The 27,759-nt window shown below is 39.0% G+C and overlaps 2 protein-coding genes across 6 annotated transcripts in view; both read left to right on the top strand.

The window, feature by feature from the left end:
- Klhl7 (kelch like family member 7) overlaps positions 1–10,282 on the top strand; it is a 54,022-nt gene extending 43,740 nt beyond the window's left edge. Inside the window, exons 8-11 of the mRNA XM_005360852.2 lie at positions 2,443–2,683; positions 5,243–5,444; positions 8,023–8,120; positions 8,951–10,282. Coding sequence (XP_005360909.1) covers positions 2,443–2,683; positions 5,243–5,444; positions 8,023–8,120; positions 8,951–9,234 — 825 coding nt within the window. The 3' untranslated portion in view covers positions 9,235–10,282. The remainder of the gene's footprint in view (positions 1–2,442; positions 2,684–5,242; positions 5,445–8,022; positions 8,121–8,950) is intronic.
- Positions 10,283–14,166: 3,884 nt separating this feature from the next.
- The window catches only part of Nupl2 (nucleoporin like 2), a 24,540-nt gene continuing 10,947 nt past the window's right edge, over positions 14,167–27,759 (top strand). For 4 of the 5 annotated variants that reach the window (XR_003378152.1, XR_003378150.1, XR_003378151.1 and 1 more), the window contains exons 1-6: positions 14,167–14,359; positions 16,754–16,979; positions 18,382–18,476; positions 22,951–23,027; positions 23,664–23,750; positions 26,392–26,476. Coding sequence is in view for 2 of the 5 variants with exons in the window: in XM_005360851.3 (XP_005360908.1) it covers positions 14,230–14,359; positions 16,754–16,979; positions 18,382–18,476; positions 22,951–23,027; positions 23,664–23,750; positions 26,392–26,476 (700 nt within the window). In the remaining 3 variants the exon portion in view is untranslated. Of the gene's footprint in view, positions 14,360–16,753; positions 16,980–18,381; positions 18,477–22,950; positions 23,028–23,663; positions 23,751–26,391; positions 26,477–27,759 lie in introns of those variants that run through there. The other variant, XM_026786002.1, reaches the window with a different exon arrangement.

Here is a 27,759-nt window from a genome sequence, read left to right as displayed (position 1 = left end):
TGGACTGTGGAGGCAGGCAGATTTATTTCAGTGAGTTCAAGGCCAGCCTGGTCTACAAAGTGAGTTTCAGGACAACCAGGACTGTTGCACAGAGAACCCTGTCTTTAAAAAGCCAAAAAGAAAAATTCCTCACAGGTATCTCTAGCTACTTGGGTTTTAGTTAATTCCAAATGTGGTCAAGTTGACAACCAAGAATAGTCACAGATTCCCTGGAGCTGAAGTTGAAAGCAGCTGTGAGCCACCCAACATTGGTGCTGGGAAATTATCTTGGGTTCTTTGCAAGAGCAGTATATACTCTTAACCACTAAGCCCATCTTCCCAGGCCCTGGGCAGTTAATTTCAAGAATAAAAGGTGTTGGGGATCATTTAAAAGAATAAATGACTAGTCTTTTCAGCCTAAATTTAAGTGAATACAGAGAATTTCCCATATAGTGTTCAGTGAATTGTGTGAATAGTCATGGTGAGACCTAAAATTGATTGAGTTTATGTAGTTAAGTTGGATTTCTCTGATTAATGGATTTGTACAATAGATGAGAATCATTTAGAGTGCCTTTAAAGAACTGCTCCCTATAGAATATATGGTGATTACTTTTGTTCTGTAGTATACAGGGTTTTTTTTTAATATTTATTTATTTATTATGTATACAATATTCTTTCTACATGTATGCCTGCAGGCCAGAAGAGGGCACCAGACCTCATTACAGATGGTTGTGAACCACCATGTGGTTGCCGGGAATCGAACTCAGGACCTTTGGAAGAGTAGGCAATGCTCTTTACTGCTGAGCCATCTCTCCAGCCCTGTAGTATACAGTTTTATCTAATAAATATGTAAAAGTATTTATCCCTAGGCTTTCTGTGTCCACTGGATAAGACTAAAGCTTCAAAATGTGTAGACAGAGACTGCTTGTTCGTTTCCCGGCTGCCCAGACTCAAAATAGTCACACAGGAATTATATTAATTAAAAACACTGCTTGGCCTATTAGCTTAGGCTTCTTATTAATTAACTCTTACATCTTAAATTAACCCATTTCTATTATTCTGTGTATCGCCACAACCGGGTAAAGTTCCAGCATCTGTCACTTTCAGTAGCTACATGGTGTCTCTTTGACTCCACATACTTTCTATATCTCTGTTCGGATTTCCTGCCTGGCTTTATTCTACCCTGCCATAGGCCCAAAGCAGCTTCTTTATTAACGAATGGTAATAAAACATATTCACAGCATACAGGGGAATCCCACATCAAAAATGATGTCATATTTAGCTTGTAGTTGTTTGCCTGCCAGTAGGTATGCCACCCAGTAACCCAAGGAGACAAAGATCCTGATTTAAGGTTAAAAACCTGAGTAATTACTGCTCTGTTTTCCCTATTGAAAAACAATGTTTATCATTAAGAGTTAAAAGTTCCTGCAAATACACTTTCTTTCCTAAGAGATCAGCCCTTCTATTCTTAGGATGTGTTCTAATCTAATGAACATTTGACACAATAGATGCTAGCAAGATATAAATATCAGTTTGATATTCTTATAGGGACCTCAGCAGTAACATTTATACACAATGCTTTGCTCAGTGAGATTGGGAATTGTTTGGATTCTTGCCTGATCCTGATAATTTAAATTATTTTGGAAAGCAGCAGGAACAAATGTCAGTATATTATACCTTTGTCGACGTTACCCATGCACATACGTGGTAGGCGGGTAGAAGCATCCTTGGATAACACAAAACAGAAAGTGATAAGCCTGTTGTAGCACAAATTCTAGTTGGTCTTAACTAATCAAAACCCAGAATCAGATATAGGAATTAAAGCTGAAGATCAGAGAAGCAGAGCAGTAAACCACTAGAGAGACCTTATACCTCTACCAATGCTCAGACCAAAGGGCGATTAAAGATGTGTGCCACCACTCCTGGCTCTAGTGGCTTCACTCTGCACTCTAATCTTCAGGCAAGATTATTTATTAAAACACAAACAAAAAAACATATTTCCTCTTTTATCTAAAATAAAAAAGACTATAACTAATATAAGAAAACCTAAGTACAGTAACTATAATATATACAGGCAATAAGTACATCAACAATGTCTAGTCATTTGCATTTGACAAATTCAGATAAAATACTCCATATCTATCCTATCTTGGTGAGTCCAAAGTCCTGTACCTAATTTACTTTCTGTCATGACTTGTATTACCGTCCAGAGCTGTCTCTGACACCTCTCAACCTTACATACTTACACCTCTCTAGTGAGCTGCTTTTCTGCGTCTGGTAAACAGCTATAACTATCTAGTCTTCAACTCATTCAGTTTAAACTGGTGATAGTCTAAACCCAAACATTTTAATGTGCAATCTAATAAGTAAACACACCCATGATCTTTGTATTATCTTTCTTTATCTTTGTTTTGTCATTTCTGGTTTCCATTTCTGAAAGCTCCTTATTCTGTCTTGTTTCAGGATTACAGCTGGACAGACATTCGCTGCCCCTTTGAAAAACGAAGAGATGCAGCTTGTGTGTTTTGGGACAATGTAGTATACATTTTGGGTGGTTCTCAGCTTTTCCCCATAAAGCGAATGGATTGCTACAATGTTGTAAAGGATAGCTGGTATTCCAAACTGGGCCCTCCAACACCTCGAGACAGCCTTGCTGCCTGTGCTGCAGAAGGCAAAATTTATACATCTGGAGGTTCAGAAGTAGGTAAGACCCTGTTGATATCTTTAACAGAAGTATTTTAATCCAAGTATCTTGGCATTCATATTTTCCAAAAATTAGGAAGATTTGTCCAGATACTTTGGTAATTTAATGTCTGCTAACATTGTAGAACTTATTCCCTTGTAAATTTACCTTAATCCTTCACATTCATCGGCAAGAGTGCCAGCATTCTGGGGCTAGAGAGATGGCTCAGTAATTAAAGGTACAAACTGTTATTCCAGAGGACCTGAGTTCAATTCCTTGTAGCCACATCAGGTAGGCTTACAACCACTTGTAACTCCAGCTCTGAAGGACATCCAATAATTTTGGTCTCTGTAGGCACCTGCATGCTATTCATAGACACACATACACATAATTAAAAATAACAAAAAATATAATGCCATCTTTCTAGATAAATAGCCGTCGTTTTATTGTGATGAAATGATAGTTGACAATATCTTAATTTTACTTATGGATTACCTGTTTTGGGGTAGGTAATGTTATTTCCTTTGAAGGTTTCAGAGTTTGACTTAGTCACTGATCCAGTAAGAACATGTTATTTGTAATCTGTATTATCTTTGTTTCCTTTGTATCTTAAGAATGTATGTTCTTTTTATCTTCTTTCTGTTTTTTGAGTTAGAGTCTCTTACTTCATAGCCCAAGGTGGTCTTGAACTCATCATTTACCTGCCTCCATCTTCCGAGTGCTGGGATCACTTATATGAACCACTATATCCCCAGCTCAAGAATAATTATATTCATTTGCTTTAAAAAAAAAAAGAAAAAGAAAAAGTGTGAGGGGTTGGTTGGTTGGTTGGTTGGTTGGTTGGTTGGTTGGTTGGTTGGTTGGTTGGTTGGTTTGGAGATTGGGTCTCCTGTACCCAGGCCACCTTCCCACTTACTATGTAGCTGATCTTAACTTCTCATCTTCCAACTCCCATTTCCCAAGTGCTGGGATGACAAGCTTGTGCCACCATAACCACTAGTATGCAGTGCAGAGTGTCAAACCTAGGATTTTGTGACTAGTAGGCCAGTAGTCTACCAACAAAGTTACATCCCCAGGACATGCCTTAAATCTTTATGTTAATGGATCACAGTAGGGTATAGGTATAAGTATAAATACTTGTCTAATTGATAATGTTTTAGGGTCAGTATTTTTCTAATGAATATTCTAGGTACAGCCTAGGATTATAGATTTTATAGAATAGCATATAATTTTAGATTTCTTATGCTTTTCTCTTGTCAAATAATTACTTACATAGTGAACTTGTGAAGAAAACTAGGAAGACCAAGTAAGCCTAAGGTGTAGATTTTAAAAGGCTCTCTGTATCTTTGGTGACTTTGTATATATAGCTCAGAAAATGTTTTACTTTGGGTTAGCATACTTACTTGTTATAATTTTTTTATTTTTGGTTTTTATTCTAAGTTTTACCTACTACTACTATACATCTTTAATCCCAGCACTGAGGCAAAGACAGGCTATTTCTGTGAACCTGAGACAGCCTGGCCTACATATCAAGGTCCAGGACATCCAAGGTTACATAGTAGGATCCTAAAAAGAAAAAATAAAGTTCCAAGGTCTTTTTAATTTTTTTTTTTTTTTTTGGTTTTTCGAGACAGGGTTTCTCTGTGGCTTTGGAGCCTGTCCTGGAACTAGCTCTGTAGACCAGGCTGGTCTCGAACTCACAGAGATCCGCCTGCCTCTGCCTCCCGAGTGCTGGGATTAAAGGCGTGCGCCACCATCGCCCGGTGGTCTTTTTAATTTTTTTTAGCACTTATTCTTTAATGAGATTATTTACAAAATTCTTACTGAGCTTCTACAATATGTAAAAGTTGTAAAACATAGTAAATGTATGTTTTGCTCTTAAAATGCCCATTTTTAATATATTTAATATTTAAAATACCAGACAGAAATACACATTGATACCTTGATGTTGTACTTAAAAGTAGGGACCAGGATGACTTCAGGACTCATTTGCATATAGTTTTATTAATGTGCCAGGCAGTTATAGAATACTAAGTAAGCCTTAGAATATTGTCATATAGTCATTTTGTATTTTAAGGTTTAGATTTATGTAGACCAGGCTGGTCCCGTACTCACAGAGATCCACCTGCCTCTGCCTCCCAAGTGCTGGGATTAAAAGTGTGTGCCACCACTGCCTGGCCATGTTTATTAATTAAAAAAAAAAAAGACCTTACATTTGAAACTTAGATAGTTCTTATCATGCACAACTGACTTTGAAGACTGTATAGTGGCTCTTGTATTCTTTTCCTAAAATTTAAATACTAATAAATCTGTCCAACATATTCTTTTGTTTTAATGTTTTCCAAGGCCCATACAATATCTGAGCTTTTTCTTAAGTTATTGTGGCAAGTAGAAAAATGATCTCTACACACCTAAATTCTTCCCTCTTTTCATTTAACTCTATAGTCATTTCACTACAAACCCACACTGAGCAAAGTATAACTTTTCCAGGGAGGGTGTTGAAACATGACCCCTCCGTACCCCAGGCTTGCCTCACATTCACAATCCTCAGCCTCTTAATTTGAGTGTTTTTCTTTACAGGAAACTCAGCTCTGTATTTATTTGAGTGCTATGATACAAGAACTGAAAGTTGGCACACGAAGCCCAGCATGCTCACTCAGCGCTGCAGCCATGGAATGGTGGAGGCCAATGGCCTCATCTATGTTTGTGGTGGAAGCTTAGGGAACAATGTTTCTGGGAGAGTGCTTAGTTCCTGTGAAGTATATGATCCTGCCACAGAAACGTATGTATCTATTTTAAATGAGCTGTCAGTGTTGTGTTATATTCCATAAGCTCACTGAGTGAAGATGCCAAAAAGTAAAAGGAACCCAACAGAAATTTAATTCTCCTTTTAAGAATATACATTCACTTGAATAGCCTGAGACCTTAGGAAATAACTTGACCTTGTCACACATGGGAGCCCCTCTCTTTCTGAACCTGCTTGTTGAGTAAATATGAATAAGATACAACTGATTGGTCCATCAGACTCATAAATGTAGGGGAGAAGGAAAGAAAGCTTAGAATTAAATAGTTTTGTCCTTAAGGAGCAATATTACAAATTGGTTCTTGGCATTAATCATTGTCCTAGGTGTGTCTTGGGGTTCATATCTCCCAAAGTGTATCTGAATTAGTATTTGCTAATAAAATTAATATTGAATCATGTGGGAAACAAGTAACTTACTTGAAAGGCAAAATGCTGAGCTGGGTGTGGTAATACATACCTATACTCCTAGGACTGAGAAGACTGAGGCAGGAGAATGTCCATGAGTTTGAGGCCTGCCTGGGGGAAAACAAGAGTCCCTGTCTGAAGAAAAAAAAAACAAGAGGAAAAGTTTTCATTATAAAATAATATTGATCTGTCTGTGCTTTCTATTTTTAAATAATCTAAAGGAACACAATAACCTTTTCCCAAATAAAAGTGTGGTTGCAGTTTTTTATTCTCATTTTTTTTTTATTCAACTCATCACCAAGAGTTAACACCAAAAAGCTACTAGTCTTGTGTTGACAGAGGTTTCTGTTCCACCTGGTCCCACAGTTCCAAAGAAACACACAGAGGTCTACATTAAATATAAACAGGTTGGCCTATTAGCTCAAGCTTCTTATTAACTTACATTAGCCCATAATTCTTGTCTATATTAGCCACATAGTTTGGTACCTTTTATCAGCAAGGCAGTCTTGCTTCCTTTGTGTCTGGGTGACAACTACAGATTCAGCCTTTCCTCTTCCCAGAATTCTCCTGTTCTTGTCACCCCGCTTCTACTTCCTGCTTGGTTACTGGCCAATTAGCATTTTATTAAAGCAATACAACTGATAAAACTTTACAGACTACAAGATCATTGTCCCACAGCAGTCTTGAAATTTACTTTTTACTAAAGAAATCTCTTGGGCTCAAATGAATTGCAGTCCAATGCTTTTCAAACCTGTACTTGTCCCAGACCATGCTGGGATCCCATGGTCTTGTTCTTTCGTCCACCCATTGAGCTGTTTATCCATTCCACTTTGTCCTAAACCACACTCAGGGGAGTGTCCTCCCCCTTTACAATCTTCTATTTACCTCCTATAAATCCTATGCTCAAAATATGTCATATTACTCTAATTGGGAAATGGAACTGTGGTCTCTTTGTGCTGTTGCTTTCAGTTAAAAAAAACGACATTTATAAAATGTGTCTTAGTTAGGGATTCTATTGCTGTGAAAAGATGCCATGAATATGGCAACTCTTAGAAATATTTCATCAGAGCCAGATTATAGTTCAGAGGTTCAGTTCATTGTCATGGTGGGAAGCATGGTGGCGTGCAGGCAGACATGGTGCTGGAGAAGTGGCTGACAGTCCTGTATCTTGCAGGCAACAGGAATCTTGAGCATATATGAATGGTATCTTGAGTATCTATGATACCTCAAAGTTCACCTCCACAGTGACATACTTCCTCCAACAAGACCACACACACCTACTCCACAAGGTCACATCTCCTAATGGTGCCACTCCCTTTGGGGAGCTATTTTCTTTCAAACTACCACACAGGTAGATCCCAAGAACTGATTGACTGACCAGGGAGGACCCTCTTTCAAGACAGATAAGGCAAAGAACTGTAAAGGAAGACAGCTCTGGCCTCTGCATTTCCATGCACACAGGCCCTACCCAGACACAAGTTTTGAATAAATACAAAGAAATAGAAATCTGTAATCTCGGTTTTTTTAACTAGGTGAATATTCAGTTTTGAGAATATGTAAAAACTTTAAAGATTTAGCATCTCTTTTATTATATTGGACTTGTGTTTTAAATTTGTATTCTCTTAACATTTTGTTTGATACTCTTTTAATTTTCATAAATAAAATGTTATCTGAGTTTGGAAAGATGGCTTGGTGTCTAGGAACACAAAGTATTCTTCCAAAGGACCTGGGTTCAGTTCCCAGCTACCACCACCACAATGGCTCATGGCCATTCTCCAGGTTTAAGGGATCCAATGCCCTTTGCTGACCTTGGTCACTAGGCACAAATGTGGTGCTCAGACATATATGCAGGCAAAACACATAGATAAAATAAATAATAAATCTAAAAAGAAAAACTAAATGCTGAGCCTTCAGGCTGAAAACTAGAAAGTAAAGTGAACCCTTTACGTGTACATTACTAAACTGTCAAACTGCCCCCCCATAAAAACATTATTCAAAACCACTTGAGTGTTTTCTAGCCTTCAGGCTCCGTAGGTGTATACTTGTAATGAAACATGGTAGTCAATGGGCATTTGTTAGGATAACAGGCCTGTCCCATTAGAGCTGTTTTACTTCTTGTCAATAAGAACACTAAAAACTTTTTTCCCCCCAGATGGACTGAGCTGTGTTCAATGATTGAGCCCAGGAAGAATCATGGACTGGTGTTTGTAAAGGACAAGATATTTGCTGTGGGTGGCCAGAATGGTTTAGGTATATATGTTAACTTAACTCTTCAACTCACCTGGGTTTGCTTAAATTCTTAAATTACTGGAGCATGTCTTAGAATTGAATCCTTTGCCGTTCAGAACTATGTCTTAACACTAACATATGTTATGAAATGTCAAGCAGTGATTGTGACTACCTCAGGCTTGTGCCTTTCCAAGATACCCATGGGGATGCTTTTACAGCTGCCTCAGCAGTGCTGAGCAGCCGAGGAGTGTGAATGTTTAAAAACAATCTTTACCAGCTTTCCAACATGTTAAACACTGCATGAAAGTACCCTTACTCTTTCTTGTCTGACCTTTTCATTTTCTTTAAATAATTAAATAATGAGAAATGTGAACTGAATCTAGAGATAGCACTTCATTTTATCAGCTTAACTACGTGTTTAAGTAAAACAAAGAAACAACTTCTTTTCTCTTGCCCACTGGTACTCTCCATAAATTGCTAAAAGACAGAAAGAAGAACATTTGAAATAAGTTATAATTAAAGTAAATAAGAAAGTAAATCACTGGTACTTTTTTTTTTCCAGAATAGAACATTTGTAGGAATTTTTTTTTAACTTTTAACTTTGTAGAAAAGAAAATTATCCTGAAACATTATCAGTTTTTTTTTATGTTTAAGAATACATATTTAGTAAAATATCCACATTATGTAAAAAAAGAATACATATTTAGGTAGTAGATATGTGGATAATTATTGTAAAGCTCTTATATGCTTTCTATATGTTTAACAATTTTATTTTTAAAATACAATGTAAAATTTTAAAAACTATGAAGAGATCCAAGAATCACTGATACAGTTCTTTTGTTCTTTTGAAGGTGGTCTGGACAATGTGGAATACTACGATATTAAATTAAATGAATGGAAGATGGTGTCGCCCATGCCATGGAGAGGTGTGACGGTGAAGTGCGCAGCAGTCGGCTCTATCATCTATGTGCTGGCAGGGTTTCAAGGCGTAGGTAGATTAGGACATATCCTTGAGTACAACACTGAAACAGACAAATGGATTGCCAACTCCAAAGTCCGTGCTTTCCCAGTCACAAGTTGTCTAATTTGTGTTGTTGACACTTGTGGAGCAAATGAAGAGACCCTTGAAACATGAATGATGAGTGGGCCCCCGACTCATCTAAGACTCAGAAATCTGGCCATCCGTGGTTTGTTCCAGTAATTTGGTTATGAAGTTCTGGTCTGGTATTTTGATAAATTAGATCCAATAAAATAATAGTTTATTTTATCTGGATCTCTTTACTTAATTCAAAGACCATATTTTAGCTGGCCATGTAATCAAGAACCTATCAGCCAGAAAACTTGGAAAGTTTAAGCATTTCTTGAAAATATGAATTTCAAATATCTAACTAATTCTGGCAGAAGGGGTATGCTCATCAGAGAAGTCGCCCAGCTTAGCTTTAGATTCTATTTTCATATTGTGTAAGTACTGTGTAGTTAGGTCTGTTTGTTTCTGTTTGGTCAAGAACTTAGTAGTAGTATGGATTGTAATTCAAGATGGTAAACTCTGATAGAGTAACTGTATCTAGTACTATGTATTTTGCTTGTCTTCATTTATTTTATTTAGTGCCAAACTATTCCATTTTAAAGCAAGCAAGAGTAGCTCAAGGCATACACATTTTCTCACAACACTTTACAGATTTGGGGATTTAACACCATACCCAATTTGTGAAATATATTCAGTCCAATTGAATGAAATATTCCATATTTTCATGTAAACTATTAAGCTTAGTACTCATCATTAATTTATAGTTTACTCAGCAATGTAAAAAGTGCTCTGTACCCTCAGTCCTTACTGTGAGAGCCAATCAGAATAAGTGGTTAGCCAACAGAAGAAAAGCTGTCTGAAGAATGTCTAGATCACTAGAAAAGCATTGATAACTGTAGCCAAGTATCTTGTGGATTAAAAGATATTGTTTTCTCCCAGCAAAACATGTCAGAGATAACTGCGTTTTCTCTAAAAGTTTGTAATAATTGGCGTTAAATATGTCACACTCTTCATTGCTTTTATGTGAACAACAAATTGCCAAACCACTTATTAAATTTTCCCCAGTGTTTTACCCTTTGACTATGTATGAAATGTGCCATGTAAAACTGTCAATCATTAATGTTTTTATCTGATATTAAATATTTTTAACTTAAAATAGATTTACTCTTCATTCATTCTAAGTATTGTTCAATAATATTTTTTAAATTTGTGAAAGTGCTTTCATTTTTAATTTTTCTCTATATGGAGGTTATAATGGACTAAAATGTTAAAATTAAAAATGAATTTGAAAAATATGACAGATTTATCTGTTGAGTTTTGATGTGTGGACAGCTATTGAGATGTAATCCATGGGCATATAGTTCACCCATTTAAACTGTACCATTTTAGTGGCTGTATTCAGTATGTGCAATCCTCAAATTTTTACAATATTTTCATTATCCCTCCAAAAGAAACTCTGTACATACTAATAATCACTCTGTTTCCCATGTGTTAGCTTTCTAGACTTCTACAAACTACCACATATTTAATGGATTAAAACAAATGTATTCTCACCGTTTAGGAGACCGCATATCCCAAATCTGGCTTTCGGGGGATTGGCAAAACCACCATGCCCTCTCCTCTCTGGCTGGTTGCCAGCAGTCCTTGGTATTTATTTCTTAACCTATAACTGCATTGCACAGACTTCTACCTTGGTCTTCTCCTGGCTGTTTTTCTTCTCTTGTGTAACTATCTTCATATAGTTCTTTTATAAACACAGCAATCATTTGGGCTCTATTAGTTTTTTTACTGAGGTGTATGAATGTTTTGTCTGTATGTGTGTGCCTGGTGGCCTCAGAGGTCAGAAAAAGGGTCAAATCCCCTGAAACTGGAGTTTTAGGCAGTTGTGAGCTACCATGTGAATTCTGGGAATTGAACCCAGGTTCTCTAGAATAAGCAGATAGTGCCCTTAACCTTTGTGCCATCCCTAGCTGCCCTGAAATCAAGATATCCACCTGTCTCTGCTCACCAACTGCTGGAACTAAGGGTGTGCGCTGACATATCAAATGGTACTTTATCTTAAACTACTTGCATCTGCAAAGATTCTGTTTCCAAGTGAAAACACATTCTGTAGTTCTAGGTAGACATAACTTTTGTGAGGAGCACTATTTAACCCAGTACACCCTTGGGAACTCCAACCTTGGGCAACCTCCACTTCCAGATTTGACTGTTGGAACATTTTTATGTATGATTTTTAATTTTGTACTTTCATTTTAAAAATGTGGCTAGTTGGAGCTGGAGAGATGGCACTTGATGCTCTTGCAGAAGGACCAAAGTATGGTCCTTTGCATCCACTCAGAGGCCCACAACCATGGACAACACAACTTCCAGGGGATCTGACGCCCTCTTTCTAGCCTCCTCAAGTACCAAGCATACACAGTGAAGCACATGAGTACATACATACATGGTAAACATAAATTTTTAATGTGGCTAAATTTTCTGGTGACAAAATATTCATTTATCATGCTACAGTGTGGTTATACTAATAGAGAAACCACCCATGTAGAATGTGCAGCACAGTTTAAAATATTTCAAATATACTAGCTGTTCTTTTTAGGCTGTGTGAACTAACTAGAAGACATATCAAGTTTGATATAGCTTTCAATAAAGCTGCTTTACCCCTAGTAGTCTATATCATGATCCTAGTAAGAATGTGTCCCCCCAAGAACTGTTATACACAATTCTCAAAGCCAGGATAACGGTAAAGTAAACTGGATTCAAAATTACATTGTGTACAAATTACTTTGTATAAAAGTTATATTTCATTACTTTTTTCAAAAAGTTTCTTTCCTGTAGTGTGCTCTACTTTCATCTCAGTAGATGCTGTGTTTGTTGGTGTTCTGTCCTTGGAAGTGGCCTAGTTTGACAATACATGATTAAGTTTTGAAAATCACATTTGATTATGAATTTTAGTAACCAAAAATTGTTACATACTATAAACAGGAATTGTGGCTTTGTGGTCTAGTTTTTAAAACTTGACATAATATCATGAAAACTTTTGAGCCATTAACTATTTTAATATACCCATATCCAAATAATATATGCCACTTAAACAGATATTCAACTAAGTCTATATTCTTTTTTTGCATTGTGTGCATTAGGGAAAAAATGCTTACTGTGTTTACCAAAGGAAAGGAGATATTTAGGGGAAAAACTTTTTAAGACTGATAATCTTAACCTATGTCAAAGACTTAAGGAAATCCAATTTACTCCATCCAATAGGACACCAAGCAAGTTTCCCCTAAATCTCAGTTCATTGGTAATATGAAAGGGCAATTTTATTAACACTTGATTGATCCTTTTGAATACCTTAAGTTTCCTCCAAAGATTTTTAATGTTTACCTCTTCCTATATTTTCTTCTTTTTTAAACTAATTTCTGTGTTGCATGGTGGGTAGATAAAAAGTAATCTGAAGCAGGTGTGATAGTTCACACCTTGGTAGGCTGAGGCAGGAAGATGACTGACTTCTGAGACCAGCCTTGTTCACACCTACATGGAGAGCTGTGTAGAATATGTTCATACTCTTCCTATTACTGTGACAAAACGTGGTCAAAGCAACATCAGGAAGTGGGTTGATTCTGACTCACAATGTAAGGGTTCAGTCCATCAGGGCCTGGGAGGGAGTTCAGCATCAGGAAGTGGGTTGATTCTGACTCACAATGTAAGGGAGTTTGGCGGGAACATGAGGCAGCTGGTCACATTGCATTTGCAGTCTGAAAACAGCAATGGATGCTCAACTTGAATTTGCCTTTATATTCGATGTGTGACCCCACTCCATGAATGGTGCAGTCCAAACTTGGGGTGTCTTCTCTCCAGTTAAACCTTCCTGGAAGTGTCCTCACAGACATGCCCAGCGGTGTAAAATCTAACACCTCAAAGTCCAGAGATGTGTGTCTCTGGTGATTCTAAATGGAATCACCTTGACAAGAGTGACCATCCCACGTGTTCTGCTTACAGACTACAATTTTGTTTGACATCTTTTCATCCTGTCGCTTAATCAAGATGTAAAGTGAGCTAAAGATCTCTGAGTCCCTGAACTGTCTTCAGCTTGTCCACACTATCCAATTTTTACTTCCAAGAGCACTTCATTTTGCTTTTATATTGTGTACTTTATACTGATACACGGTCCTGTTTGAGAACTGCAAAATTGATCTATGGAACATGCCAGGTGTGTGTGTGTTGATCTTAACACTTGGGAAACAGGTGGGCCTCTGGGTTCAAGGTCAGCCAGGGCTACACAGGGAGAAAAGAAATGGAGTGTTTTCAGAAAACCCTTATTCAAACTGCACCAGTTAAAGTGGGATGTTTGTGTGTTAGTTTTCTAGACAAATTAAATTCTTTTTTTTTTTTTTTTGGTCTTTTGAGACAGGGTTTCTCGAGGTTTTGGAGCCTGTCCTGGAATTAGCTCTTGTGAACCAGGCTGGTCTCGAATTTACTGAGATCCGCCTGCCTCTGCCTCCCGAGTGCTGGGATTAAAGGTGGGATTAAAGGCGTGCGCCACCACCGCCCGGCGACAAGTTTCATTCTTGATCAAATTTCAAAGGGCAATATTTACGTGAAATTTTACGAACAGTATTTCTCAGTGTGCAGGAAGACAGTAACAACTAAGGAAATATTGTGATACTTTTCGCCTGCAGTGCGTCCTGGTTCCTGGCTTTCTGCATCGTTTTCTTTTTGAGCCCGGTTTTACTTTTTTTTTGGTCTAAATAAATGTAATGAACGACTGAGCCTCGCAAAACTACAGCTTACTAGAATCTTGGTGGTTGTCTGCTATAGCAAGTACCCTCTAGATTTAGGTAGGGTTCCATGTTCGGGTCGGGTTCCAGGTCCAACGCCCGAGGCCCTTTCCAACACCCCGCTTTCTCAGGACATCTTCACACCTGCGCGGGCTGGGCTGCTCTTCTCAAATCCCATTGGCTAAAACCCACGCCGCTCACCGCCTGGAGACGGCACGCAGAACCTCTCGACGCGGGGGGATGACGTCATACTAGCGACGGGACTTCGGTTGTTGGAAACTGTGACTTCCCTGCTGGCCTGAAGACCGTGGGCTGGTACGTCGCTACGATGACCATTTGCCAGTTTTTCCTCCAAGGCCGGTGCCGATTCGGAGACCGCTGCTGGAACGAGCATCCCGGCACCCGGGGTGCGGGCGGAGCCCGGCAGCCGCCACCACAGCAGCCGCCGCCGCCCTCAGGTGACGCTCCCCGCCTATAGGGTTGTCGGTTTGGCTGATCAGACTAGGACTGGGCTTTGACCTGGGTGCTGGTACAAACTCTGCGTTTTAAAACTAGAAGTATACTTTATTAAAGCCACTTCGTTGATGAATGCCACCGGTTGGGAGAATTGTCCTGGGTCCATCCTGACCTCTTGCCCTACTTTGCCCCGCCTTGTCCTTGATCGCACGCTTTTAAAGGTTTTAGGCTTTAGTTGGTAGAGCGGGACGCTGGGCTAAGAACCTTACAGGTTTTGAGGAAAGAGTATTCAGGGGCCAGGCATTAAACCAGCCTGGCAGCACAAGGTTTTAAAAGTCAAATTAATTTATTTTCTTAGTTTTGTAACCTAGTTTTTAGCGTTATTATTGGCTGCTTCTTTTTCCTCGTCTTTAAGGTTCATCCGGTCCTTTGTGTAACATGGTGGAGAAGACAGATTGTGTCGTTCATCTACAATTGATCTAGTGAAACGCTCCAACTACTAGGCCTCGAGTTCTAATAAAATATTGCTGTGTTCCCAGGGACTGCTGGGAGTAATGCTTGTCATGTCTCTGGAAACCGACTTTAAATGTAGTAATTTGAAAATAAACGTTCAGTAGATAGAGAACTGGGTCAAAAAACAAAACTTTAGGATGAAAAGAAGGAAAAATGCTGTGGAGTTAAAAAAACAAAATTAGGGCCATCCAGTGCAGTATAAAGCAGTTGATTTCTATGCGGTGTGACCCCCCCACACACACACACACAAAGGATTTGGAACTTCAAAACAAAATGCCCTTAATTCCTGCTTCAGACATGTGATTCAGCTGTCTTTTCCATTTTCTATTTCTCTTTGGATTTATGGAGCAGTTTAGAATATGGCTACACCTATCGTTACGTTTTTAGTATATTTTAAACGACATATTTTCCAAATCAGTCCTAAGATAAATTACCTTCTTCCTAGCCTCAACTACGGAGTGATAATTTTTTTTTTTTTTCGAGACAGGGTTTCTCTGTGGTTTTTTTTGGAGCCTGTCCTGGAACTAGCTCTTGTAGACCAGGCTGGTCTCGAACTCACAGAGATCCGCCTGCCTCTGCCTCCTGAGTGCTGGGATTAAAGGCGTGCACCACCACCGCCCGGCTCGGAGTGATAAAATTAAAAACAATCTCAAAACTGGAAAGACATTCTATTGACACATTTTTGTAGCTTTTTTTTTCTTTTAACGATTTATTTATTATGTATACAGTGTTCTGTCTGTATGTATGCCTGCAGGTCAGAAAAGGGCATCAGATCTCAATTCGGATGGTTGTGAACCACCATCTGGTTGCTGGGAATTGAACTCAGGACCTCTGGAAGAAGAGTTATTGCTCTTAACCTCTGAGCCATCTCTCCAGCCCCCTTGACTTGTTTTTTATATTCATGAAGCTTAGAAATCTACCTGTACTTTATCCCCTGTTAGTGAGCTCTGTAATCTCCATATGGAAGGTAAGTATGTAGGTATTGTGTCCACAGAGGGAAGACTGAGGTCTTTAAATATCTATTTAAGGACAGACAGTCCTTTTTATTGACTAGTTTATTCATCGTCCTCTTTCATTCATTCTGTCTATATGACCCAGTGAAGAAGCAAATTAATGGAAACATAACTTTTCCCAAACATACACATTCACCCAGCGCTAGGCCAAAGCACAGGCCTTTAACATGATAGGCAAAGGCTCGCCCAATGAAGATCTGTACTTTTAGAGTGTCTTCCATTCGTTCCACAATGGCCAAGCAGTTTAATAGGCTTATCAGAGCTGAACTCAGCAGTGTATCTTTGTTTTTCTATCTATTTCTAATCCTCTTGATCTCTTTTTTTAAAATTTTTATATGCATTGGTGTTTTGCCTACATGTATATATCTGTGTGGATGCCAGATCCCCTGGAACTTGTGTTATAGTTGTGAGCTGCCGTGTGGGTGCTGGGATATGAACCCAGGTCCTCTGGAAGAGCAGCCAGTGCTCTTAACTGCTGAGCCATCTCTCTGGCCCATTGGTCTCATTTTTTGTTGTTTGTTTGGGTTTTTGTTTTGTTCATTTGAGATAGGGTCTCACTATGTAGCTCTGGCTGGTCTAGAACTCGAGAGGTCTGCCTGTCTCTGACTTCACAGTGCTGTGATTAAAGTCTTACACAACACACCTGACCTTGATCTCATTTTTAAAATGCAATTAGAACATTATGTGATTAGTTATAGCATATAACAAACTATAAATCATAAGGGGATTAACATTTTAAAGTGGTAGAAAATAGCACTGTAGCAGCCTTTACATGATTTCTAGACATAATAAGATAAAATGTAATGGGGATTTCCAAGATTTGAAACAATTGCCAATTTTATGATTCTTTAATTTTCCTGATTATTTTAGGGATTAACAGGCGTGGTGGGTGGAATGCCAGCAGCCAGAGATACTCCAGTGTCATCCAGCCATCCAGTTTCTCCAAGTCTACACCATGGGGTGGCAGCAGAGATCAAGACAAACCATTATTCGGCTCTTTTGATTCTGGGGCTTCCACCAGCAGAGGCTTTGGATCATCTCAAAATCCTTTTGCTTCGCTTATCTCTGAAGAGCAGAAAGATGAAAAGAAACTGCTGTAAGTTAAAGTTTTGTAGAAAATCACTGCCCAGTTGCTTGCCCAGAAGCACTTAGTCTTTTCCATGAAAAAGAGTAATTTTGAAAATCAGAGTAAGCAAAACTATATGATCACACTTTAAAGGTTAGTCCTGCTTACAAGGTCATTGTTCTGTGCATTCTTTAGAGTACTGGGTGACTCAGAACAACTGTGATCCTGAATATTACTGATAATAACACTTTTTCTTTGTAAAACTTTTATTTTAATTATCCTATAACTAGTTCCATAAACAGTTTAGTTCCATAAACAGAGGATTTTTAAGTTTTGTTTGTTTGGTGGGGAGCAGGAGCTGTTTTGTTTTAAGATTTTAAGACAGGGTCTACCTGTGTAGCCTTGATTGGCTTGGAACTCACAGAGATCTCTGCCTCTAGAGTGCTGGGATTAAAGGTGTGTGCCCAGCTGTTTGTTTTTGAAGTGCTGAAAATTGAACATGAGTTTTCAGGTGTATTGGGCAAGCATCAGTTTTGTGTGTGTATATATAAAGAAGGCAAAATTCTGTTTATTGTGATTCTAAGTGTAATAACATTCTTTTTGATACCTATCTTTTTATTAATGGCCACATTCTAGATGGAAAGAAACTTTAATTTAGAGCCAGTTGTATCCACAGGTTTGTTTCAGATTAAGTGCATGGACCTGGGGACTGGAGAGATAAGCGCCTCACAGGTTGAGATTATTGACTCTTCTTCCAGAGGACCTGGGTTCAATTCCCAGACCCACGTGGTAGTTCACAACTGTCCAGGGGATCCAACACCCTTACACAGACATGCATGGCAGGCAAAACACAAATGCACATAAAATTAAAAATAAACGAATTTTTTAAAAATATAATCCTATAATCCACTCCTAAATTTTAATGCTTCTCCATAACTAATAGTAATACTATTTGTTGTTCCCAGCAAACAATTGTGTTATTGTGTTTATTCTTTAAAAAATATTGTATTTCTGATATTGGGTATTTTAGCTCTTTAAAAAATATTCTATTTCACATAATTCTTAAATATTGATTAGTCCTTCTGTGAATTAGAAAGACAGCACTATTAATTATTCTAGATTATTTGTAACTACAAAATACAAGGTGTTTGTTGTTTGGGAAACAAGTTCTCGATGTGCAGCCCAGATTAGCCTTAAGTTCACTGTGTTTCCCTGACTGGCCTCAAAAATCCTCAGCCACCCCGGAGCTAGAATTACAGCTGTGCTCACCACACTCAGGTTGTGATTTGTATTTCTGTGAACTTCTGGGATAGGAAAGATGTAAGTTTGTATATTTATTTACTAGAATTTAAACTTTCAGTCATTCCACTTCATAAATTACAAATAATAGCAATTGGAAATACCCATTACTCTTCCATTTTTTTTTTTTCAGGGAAGGAATTGTTAAAGATGTAGAGATTTGGGAATCATCGGGGCAGTGGATGTTCTCTGTTTACTCACCAGTGAAAAAGAAACCTAACATTTCAGGTAACTGGAAAACCCTTGATTAAGTCGGTGGTTGGTTGCTTTTTGTTGAGTGCTGAGGATCGAACCCTGACCTTCATTCAAGCGAGGCAAAAGTCCTACCATTAGGCTATAGGACTTGTATGTGTTTTTAAAATAGATTCCAGAGTAACTACTTTCTAAAACTAAGACTGTGCTAAATAAATTTACTCCAAACTTAGGAATAGCTAGAATTTGGCCGTTGTTTAAAGTATTCCACCTGAGCTTCATAGCAGAGAGACTGAGAGGGAGAATGTAGTTCTTTTCAGTTGTGTTATTCTCAAGAAAGAATAATAAGATCAGGATCCACCACAATTGCAGTTCAGTCGAGGAAGAAGCTCTACTGTATTGGTTCCCTCTGTGAAACCTCCGAACTTCCTAGCTCCCTCAGCAACCAGGAGTGTCAGGAGCTACCCACCATCACAGCCTTCAAGAATTCTTTTTTTTTCGTAAAGCCTGTGAGACGTTCCTGGATAGTTTGAAGGTGATGAGCTACATGGGAATTTCTTTAGAATATTCCTTTCTTTCCATTTTCTTTTTTTCCATGATACCTACAGCCTCTCTGAAACTTGGGCTACTGAGGTTTTCCAAGCCTGCTCTGGGAGATCTGGGGTCTTTCTCCTGTTGAGGAAACAATAGACATGACATAGCCAGGAACCCCTAAAGTTAGTTTCCCAGAATCCTAGGAATGCCACTGCACCTCACCCTCGCCTCATTCTCACCTTAATTACTTTCTTATTCATTTAAAAATTGTTTACTGGGTTTCATTTGTCCTACTTCCTGATGTGCATGCAAGGGCACATCATAAGGCGAGCAGACGGGGTTCCCTGATCTGCGTGTGAGGGGCACATGGCAAGGTGAGCAGGCAGAAAGACACATCATAAGGTGAGCAGGCAGGGTTCCTCTCGGGAAGCTACTGTTCTGGAGGAAAGAAAATGAGAAACAGTGAAAATAAATCACTTAATGTAATGATAGTTTCTGTAAATAAAAGAATAAACTAGGAAGCCCTGGGATGGCTTAAATTTTAGTATTTAAGTATTGCCAAGTATTAAGTCTCAGTCAGTTCAGGGGTGGACTTAAAGCCTAATGTCCTGCAACTGTGACTATAGAGAGCTCAGGGTGGGGTTACCACTGTAAGATATAGGACATTCCGTTAAATTTAAGTTTCAGATAAGTAAAGAATATTTTTAATATATGTGTGTCCTGTGTAATATCTGGAACATGCTTAATAAAATATTTGTTTTATGTCTGAAATTTCAACTTACCTAGATATCCTGGATTTCTGTTAGTTAAATCTGCCAACCTAACCCTGACACGTCTGTAGGAACAATATATGTTCATAAAAGTTTTCATAATAGCCGGGCAGTGGTGGCGAATGCCTTTAATCCCAGCACTCGGGAGGCAGAGGCAGGCGGATCTCTGGGAGTTCGAGACCAGCCTGGTCTACAAGAGCTAGTTCCAGGACAGGCTCCAAAACCACAGAGAAACCCTGTCTCGAAAAACCACAAAAAAAAAAAAGTTTTCATAATAATACTAAGACACTGGTGGTTACTTTCATTGTTGAAATTTGTACTGTTAAAAATGGAAGGTACATATAGACCATGCTTTTCCCTTTATCCACGTATGATGTTCACTGTGAGGAAGAACGCTGGGTTATCATGTTACTTTGTCACAGACAGATTTTATTGGAGAGAATAATGGCTGTGGTTATTCAGACTTTACTTAGGCAGATATTTTCTCAACAATGAATGAGATAAATCTGTGTCACCTCAAGGGGCAGGGTGGCAGTGGGAGGATGACAGGGTTACCGCTCATGATAAAACTGGAATTTCCTAGGAAAAGTTAGGATCATAAGAAACCTTTCTGTCACAGAAACACGATAGCTTCTCAATACTCAAAATCTCTTCAAGAAAGACTAGTGACAGCATTAATATGTGAGGATTTCAAGGTTGGTTTGTTTTTCTTTTAGTGTTCTAGAATGCTCTGTGTCAACATATAGAAATTCTGTAGGACATATTAACTAATAATCTTCAAGACTGGAGCATTGTGTTACAGAATTGTGCTGGCTGAGATCTATTCTAAGTCCAAGATAAATTAATGAATTATAACAAAACACAAAAGTTCATTGGTTTTTGCGTCTACATTATAACTGACCTTTAAAACCATCCCTCTTGTCTGGGCATAGTGGCACACACCTTTAACCCCAACACTTGAGAGACAGAGACAAGCAGGTCTCTGTGAGTTTGAGACCAGCCTGGTCTAGAGAGTGAGTTCTAAGCCAACCGAGCTACATAGTGAGACTTTATCTTGAAAAGCAAAAAAAACAAAACCATTCCACTCCACTTTTCCAGTACTGGTGCATTGTCAAAGAGCATCCACATTTAACTGAGAAGGCCAATGACTTCTTTTTCCAGTGACATGTCTGTAGAATGTAGTTCTTACACAGCAACCACACTGCAGCGGGATGAATGCAAAAACACCTACAGAAGCACATACAGGAATCCAATAGTCAGAGCTGGCGAGATGCCCATCAGCACTAAGAGTATGCACTGTTCTTGCAGAGTCTGTAGTTCAGTTCCTTCCTGTAACTAGCTCCAGCGCATCCAGTACTGCATTCTGACTTCTACAGACATCTGCACTTACATGTCACTGCTACAGAACAGGTGCATAGCCATATCCATAATTAAAAATATTTTTTTAAGCCGGGGAGGGGAGGTGGCAGACACCTTTAAACCCACCACTCGGGAGGCTGAGGCAGGCGGATCTCTGTGAGTTCGAGGCCAGCCTGATCTACAAGAGCTAGTTCCAGGACAGGCACCAAAACTACAGAGAAACCCTGTCTCAAAAAACCAAATAATAATAATAATTTTTTAAAAAATTTAGCTGTCTGTTAAGCCAAATATTAATAGGAGTTATAGACAGATTTGCTGTTCATTTCACTAATTTTTTTTGTTTTAGAAAATAAATGTCTGTGGATGCATGCATGGTTTATCATAAAGAACTAAGTTTTCCTCTGTAGCTAGAAGATTGCTCTTGTATCATGTCCTTGTTTGTTCTTTTGTTGCTGTGATAAACACCGTGACCCAAAAGCAACTTGGAGAAGGAAGGGTTTGTTTGACTTAGAGGTTAATAGTTCATCATTGAGGGAAGCCAGGGTAGGAACTAAAGGCAAGAAGAGCCTGAAGCCTGAAGCAAAAACCACAGGAAAACACTGGACACTGGCTTGCTTCCCCAGGCCTGCTCAGCTAACTTTCTCACACAGCCCAAATCCAGCTTCGTGCATCCATTAGTAATTAAGAAATTCCCCACAGACGTGCTCACAGGCCCGTCCTCAACAAGAGTGTCACCATCACATACCACCCTCCAGAGCCCGAGAAAATAGTTATTCACGTCATTGTCTGTGTCCTGTGAGTCACATAAACTCTGGTTGCTCACAGCTTGGAAAAATAGAGAGTAATTGAGGTGGACAGTGTTCTTGAAGGAGAGTTATGCATTCTTATAAAACAGAGCTAAGCCCTGGGTGAAGAGAAGGTACCTGTTAGATAAGACTTGGGAAAACCATTCCTAGTAATTATGATAGCTAGTGCAAAGGCCTTAAGGTGAGAGCCATGAGCCCAAAATACTCAGAAAAGAAAATAACAGAAATAATATAGCATAATTATAGGTATCTGGATAAATCCTAGAAATGTAGGTCAGAGTCTGTAAACATTGCTTATGGACAGTTTGCCCCAGAAAATCTCTTAGTATGTTCAGAACAGCATTCACTACCACACTGAGTAACAATAATCATCATCTGTTCTACTCTCTGCCAGTCCGTAAGAGCATTTATCACTAAGTAGCATTTTTAAATTTTCTTTAATTTACTAGCCTTTTCAAATTTTAGTGAACTGCTTATACTTTCTGTCTTTGCTGTATTCTGTACTGACTTATGAACAGTATGTCTGTGTTAAAGATGGAAAATCTTCCAGAGGTCCTGAGTTCAATTCCCAGCAACCACATGGTAGCTCACAACCGTCTGTAATCAGTTCTGATGCCCTCTTCTGGCCTGCATGGATACTTACACACAGAACACTGAATACTTGATAAATAAGTGAATTTAAAAAATTAAAAAGATGTTAACTCTTTTGTATGCAGTCATGGTTTCCTTGATTTATCATTTGCCTTTTAAATCTGTTTATTGTAGACTTAACAGCATTTTTACACTAGAGTTTGAATGTGTATGTAGTCAGATCTTTCATTTTCCTTTTGTCCTTTATCTTTACAGAATTCTTCTTCATTTGAAGATGAAATAGCTGTATTTTATTCTAATTTAATAATTTATGCATTAGTATATAGATTTTGAGTGTTCTGTATTATCTATAATAACCAGCATTAGCACATTTTCTTGTTTAGCACGCCAGCCCTACTACCAGCATCAGCAATACTTACTGTTTAAATCCCACCTGATTCCTCACTTCAGGTTTCACAGATATTTCACCAGAAGAGTTGAGGCTTGAATACCATAACTTCTTAACCAGCAATAACTTACAGAGCTATGTAAGTTTGTTTCCTATTTCTCTACCTCGGTAGCACTTGGCTGTCGATTACTGTTTTCTGTGTTTGTAGTGGCTTGCTTGTGTTTGGGCACATTTGGTGAGAACTGTTAACTCTTTATAGGCCACTGGCTTTTTTAATTTTTTCTAGACTATTTTTTTTGAAATTGTCTAGTTGTCTAAATTGTTAATAATGTACTATAGTGATTAGAAATATTATTTTATTATAAATTACCCACCAATCAGTCCTGGAACTCAAACCATCTATCTTTAGAAAAATACTGTTGTTTCTGTTAGCTGCAGATCCCATGATGAATACTAGAAAAGCAAAGTGACATAAATGGCAGTCCTGCTAAATAGATTAACACCTTTGAATACCAGACATTCAAAAGAAAACAGTCTGACTGGGTGGTCAGTAGAGTAAGTTGAGTGCCTGAAGGAAATGGTAATTTCTGTTGTCAACAGCCAGGACTATGCTAGTTCCCATTATCCCCTCCTGTCCAGATAGCACCGTCTCTGCTCTGCCAGGTGACCCACCATGAGACACAGCGAGCTAGAGGACAGAACTGGAGCGTCTCTGGCAAGCAGGAGCAAGGGTTAAGCATTCAGTATTGAGTCACCTTTTGTCTTCTCTCTTCAGCTAAATTCTGTTCAACAGCTAGTCAGTCAGTGGAAGAATAGGATAAATGAACTGAAAAATCTCAATATGTCAACCAAAGGAACTCTGGTAAGTACTGAAGAATTTGCTTCAAAGAAGTGAGTCATCTTTGCATTTTGTGGTGTTGCTTTTTTTTTTTTTTTTCTAGGATTATAGACATTCTCCACCATGCCTAACTTTTTATTGCTTTTTTGTTTCTTTCTTGAGACAGGGTCTCATCTGGCTGACCTGGATCTCAATATGTAGACCAGATTAGCCTCGCGCTCATAGATATCCCCGGCCCTACCTTGAGTGCCAGGATTAAAGGTGTACGCTGGTTCTATTGCTTTTTTAATTTTTTTAAATTTTTATTTATGTATAGGAATGTTTTGCTTGCATATATGTGCACCGCATATGTGCCTGGTCCAGTGGAGGTTAGAAGAGGGTGTCAGATCCCCTGGAATTGGAGTTACAAACAGTTGAGAACTGTCATGTGGGTTCTGGGAATCAAACCCAGGTCCTCTTGAAGAACAGTCAGTGCCCCTAACCTATGAACCATCTTTCCAGATTTTTGGCAGAGAATGCTTCAATTTGAAAGGTAAAATCTCTGTGGAGAATTAACTCTGCCCATGGTCATTTAGAGTTAAAGCCCTAGAACGTATTTCCTTCTCAGAAAAGTAGGGACAATTATGCTTTGTAAAAACAACTCTTAGTTAGACATGGTAATACACTCCTTTGATTCCAGCACTAGAAAGACAGAAGTAGGCAGATCTCTGGGAGTTTGATGACAACCTGATCTATGTACTGAAGTCCAAGACAGCCAGAACTGCTTAGAGAGACCTTGTCTCAAAATAAATAAAAGTAAAAACTATTTTTTAGGCTGGGCAGTGGTGGCGCACATCTTTAATTCCAGCACTCGGGAGGCAGAGGCAGGCCGATCTTCGTGAGTTCGAAGCCAACCTGGTCTACCAGAGCTAGTTCCAGGAGAGGCTCCAAAGCTACAGAGAAACCCTTTCTCAAAAAAACAAACAAACAAACCTATTTTTAGTGTAAGGTTTTTAACTAGGGTAGGACTAGTTTTAAAAACTGAGAAATATTACAAATTCAAGTACTTAAAGATGTGTTTATGCTACCTTGCAGTTGGATAATGCCATTTGAACTTAGTGGGGTTATTTAGGCATATTCTGACCCCAGCTGAGACGTGACACTATCGCCATTGACGAGAGCTCATAGCACGATACTGAGTGTAAGGAACTGTTTCATCCCTGGGATGAATGTTTACAGCTCTTTGCTAACATTGAAAGGGTCACTCTGCTGCTGCTCTGAGAGAACCCATCCTGGGCTGACTTAGTACATATCATCATTGTTCATCTTTTATCGTGAGTATGGAATACTCAAGTTTGTTTAGCCATTTACCTATTTACCTGTTGGTGACTATTACTCTAAGAAAGAGAAGCAAGGAAAGAACAACAACAACAAAAACCTGTAAGAATCTGTCTTATGAAGCTATGGAAGGGGCATGTGTAGTGATGAGCAGATGAGCAATTGTGTGGGGCCAGAGGTCAAGAAAGGGTTGTTATCTACCCAGGAAGAGTGTAGGGAGCTCCTAAGGGTCACAGTAATGTTCTGAATTTTGACTGTGCTAATTATAAGTGTGTCAGGATTCATTGAAATATGTGAAAACAAAGCATCTGGCATTGGTTCTCAACTTGTTGGTCTCGACCCCCTTGGAGTCAAATAACCCTTTCATAGATGCTGTGTATCAGAGATCCTGCAAATCAGATATTTACATTATGATTCATAGCAGTAGTAAAAGTAGAGTTATGTTATGAAATAACAACGGAAATAATTGTAGGATTGGGGTCCCTACAACATGAGGAACTGTATATATTAAAGGGTGGCAGCTTTAGGAAGGTTGAGAACCACTGCTCCAGGTTAATGTGATAAAGGAGTCTAAGTTGCTTCCAAGGAAATGCAGCTCAGCCAGCTTGGTCTGCTTAAGAAGGTCTTGGAGCCAGGCATGGTGGCACACAGCTTTCATCCTAGCACTTAGAGGCAGGTGGATATCAGTGACTTCAAGGCCTAGTCTACACAGTGAGTTCCAGGTCAGCTACACAGTGAGACCCTGTCTCAAAAGAATTTGAAGGAAAGGAGTCAGTGAAAGGTTCCTTGAAGGGCATCTGTCTGCAGAATAGGACAGTCTGCTGGGGTTTAGTAGTAAGCTTTTGATAACATGTGACTTCACTTGAGTTGAAGCGTTTGAGTAGACTGGGCATGCTCTGACAGCCTTTTCACCTGCATCTAGAGTGCTTCACAGATGTAGGTTTGACCTTATAAACACTGGAAGTGTACTTTTTTAAAAATGTAATTTTATTTATTCTTGAAATTTTTACATATGGATACGATGTATCTTGATTTTTTTAAAAAAAATGCTTTTCTGATTGTAATATATGTTGCTTTTAGAAATTTAACAAGTACAAAATGAAAATCATCAGCCAAAGATAATCATTGTTCACTTCTATCCATTTTTCTATAGACATTCATTTTGGTTGGTTATACATTTTATAGAGTATTACACCCTTTCCTTTGCATGATCACATTATGGGCATTTTGTATACTAGATATTTAGATGCATATTTAAGTTGTAATTTTTTAAATGTAATATATGTCAATGGTACCTGGAAATTATTCATCAAGTAATGTATTGTTCGTTTGTTTTTTGTTTTTTAAGCTCACTGATGTAAAGGGTGGAGCCAGTCAAGCAGCGCCTGCATTTGGGTTTGGAAGTAAGCAAACAGGGACGTTTGGGTCATCAGGTAAGAGACAGAGTGAGACATGTTTTGCTGACTCAGAAAAGTGGGATGCTATAGGCCTCAACTTTTTTTGTTTATTTTTGTTTTTCGAGACAGAGTTTCTCTGTAGCTTTGGAGCCTGACCTGGAATTCGTTGTGTGGACCAGGCTGACCTCGAACTCACAGAGATCGCCTGCCTTTGCCTCCCAAGTGCTGGAATTAAAGGCGTGCGCCACCAACACTCAGGTAATAGATTTCAACTTTACAAAGTCTGAGTCACCAATTTAAATAATTCTCACACATTTCTCCATTATGGAGCCTTGAAGAACTTACAAATGCTTGGGAAAGGCCGGTCAGAGGGAGGTGTACTGTGAAAGATGCTGTGGCTCAGCATGTAGAAGTGCTTCTGTTTTTGAAACAAGGTCTCACCGTGTCACCCTGGCCTGGAACTCACTATGTAAACCAGATTGGCTTTGTGATCCTCCTGCCTCTGCCCCCTGAGAACTGGAATTACTGATGTAAGCCACCATGCCCAGCTCTAGAAGAACCTTTTTAGGAATATTTTTTCAGCTTGATAGGAAACTGAACCTGATGATATACATGTAATTCTGGCATTCAGAGGATGAAGAGAGGAATCAAAAGTTCAAGGCTGTGGTTGCTGGTGGTGGGGGCAACACCTTTTATCCCAGTACTCGGGAGGCAGAGGCAGACGGATGTCTGAGTTGAACTTTTGATTCCTCTCTTCAGCCTCTGAATGCCAGAATTACATGTATATCATCAGGTTCAGTTTCCTATCAAGCTGAAAAAATATTCCTAAAAAGGTTCTTCTAGAGCTGGGCATGGTGGCTTACATCAGTAATTCCAGTTCTCAGGGGGCAGAGGCAGGAGGATCACAAAGCCAATCTGGTTTACATAGTGAGTTCCAGGCCAGGGTGACACGGTGAGACCTTGTTTCAAAAACAGAAGCACTTCTACATGCTGAGCCACAGCATCTTTCACAGTACACCTCCCTCTGACCGGCCTTTCCCAAGCATTTGTAAGTTCTCCAGGACAGTTAGGGTTACGCGGAGAAATCCTGTCTTAAAAAATCAAAAAACAGCAATAATAACAACAAAGAAGAACAAAACCCCCAAAGTTCAGGGCCAGCCTGATCTTCATTACAAGACCAGTCTGCCTCAGGGATCTGACAGGACTATACCGCTGTGGCAGCCATGCCGTTGAGAACCTTGGAGATCTGATAGGACTATACCGCTGTGGCAGCCATGCCGTTGGGAACCTTGGGGATCTGACAGGACTATACCGCTGTG

Source organism: Microtus ochrogaster, linkage group LG3 (assembly GCF_000317375.1).
Source record: "Microtus ochrogaster isolate Prairie Vole_2 linkage group LG3, MicOch1.0, whole genome shotgun sequence".
Classification (NCBI taxonomy): Eukaryota; Metazoa; Chordata; class Mammalia; order Rodentia; family Cricetidae; genus Microtus; species Microtus ochrogaster.
The sequence above is the reverse complement of the archived record's forward strand: the minus strand, read 5'-3'. Positions and strand labels throughout refer to the sequence as shown.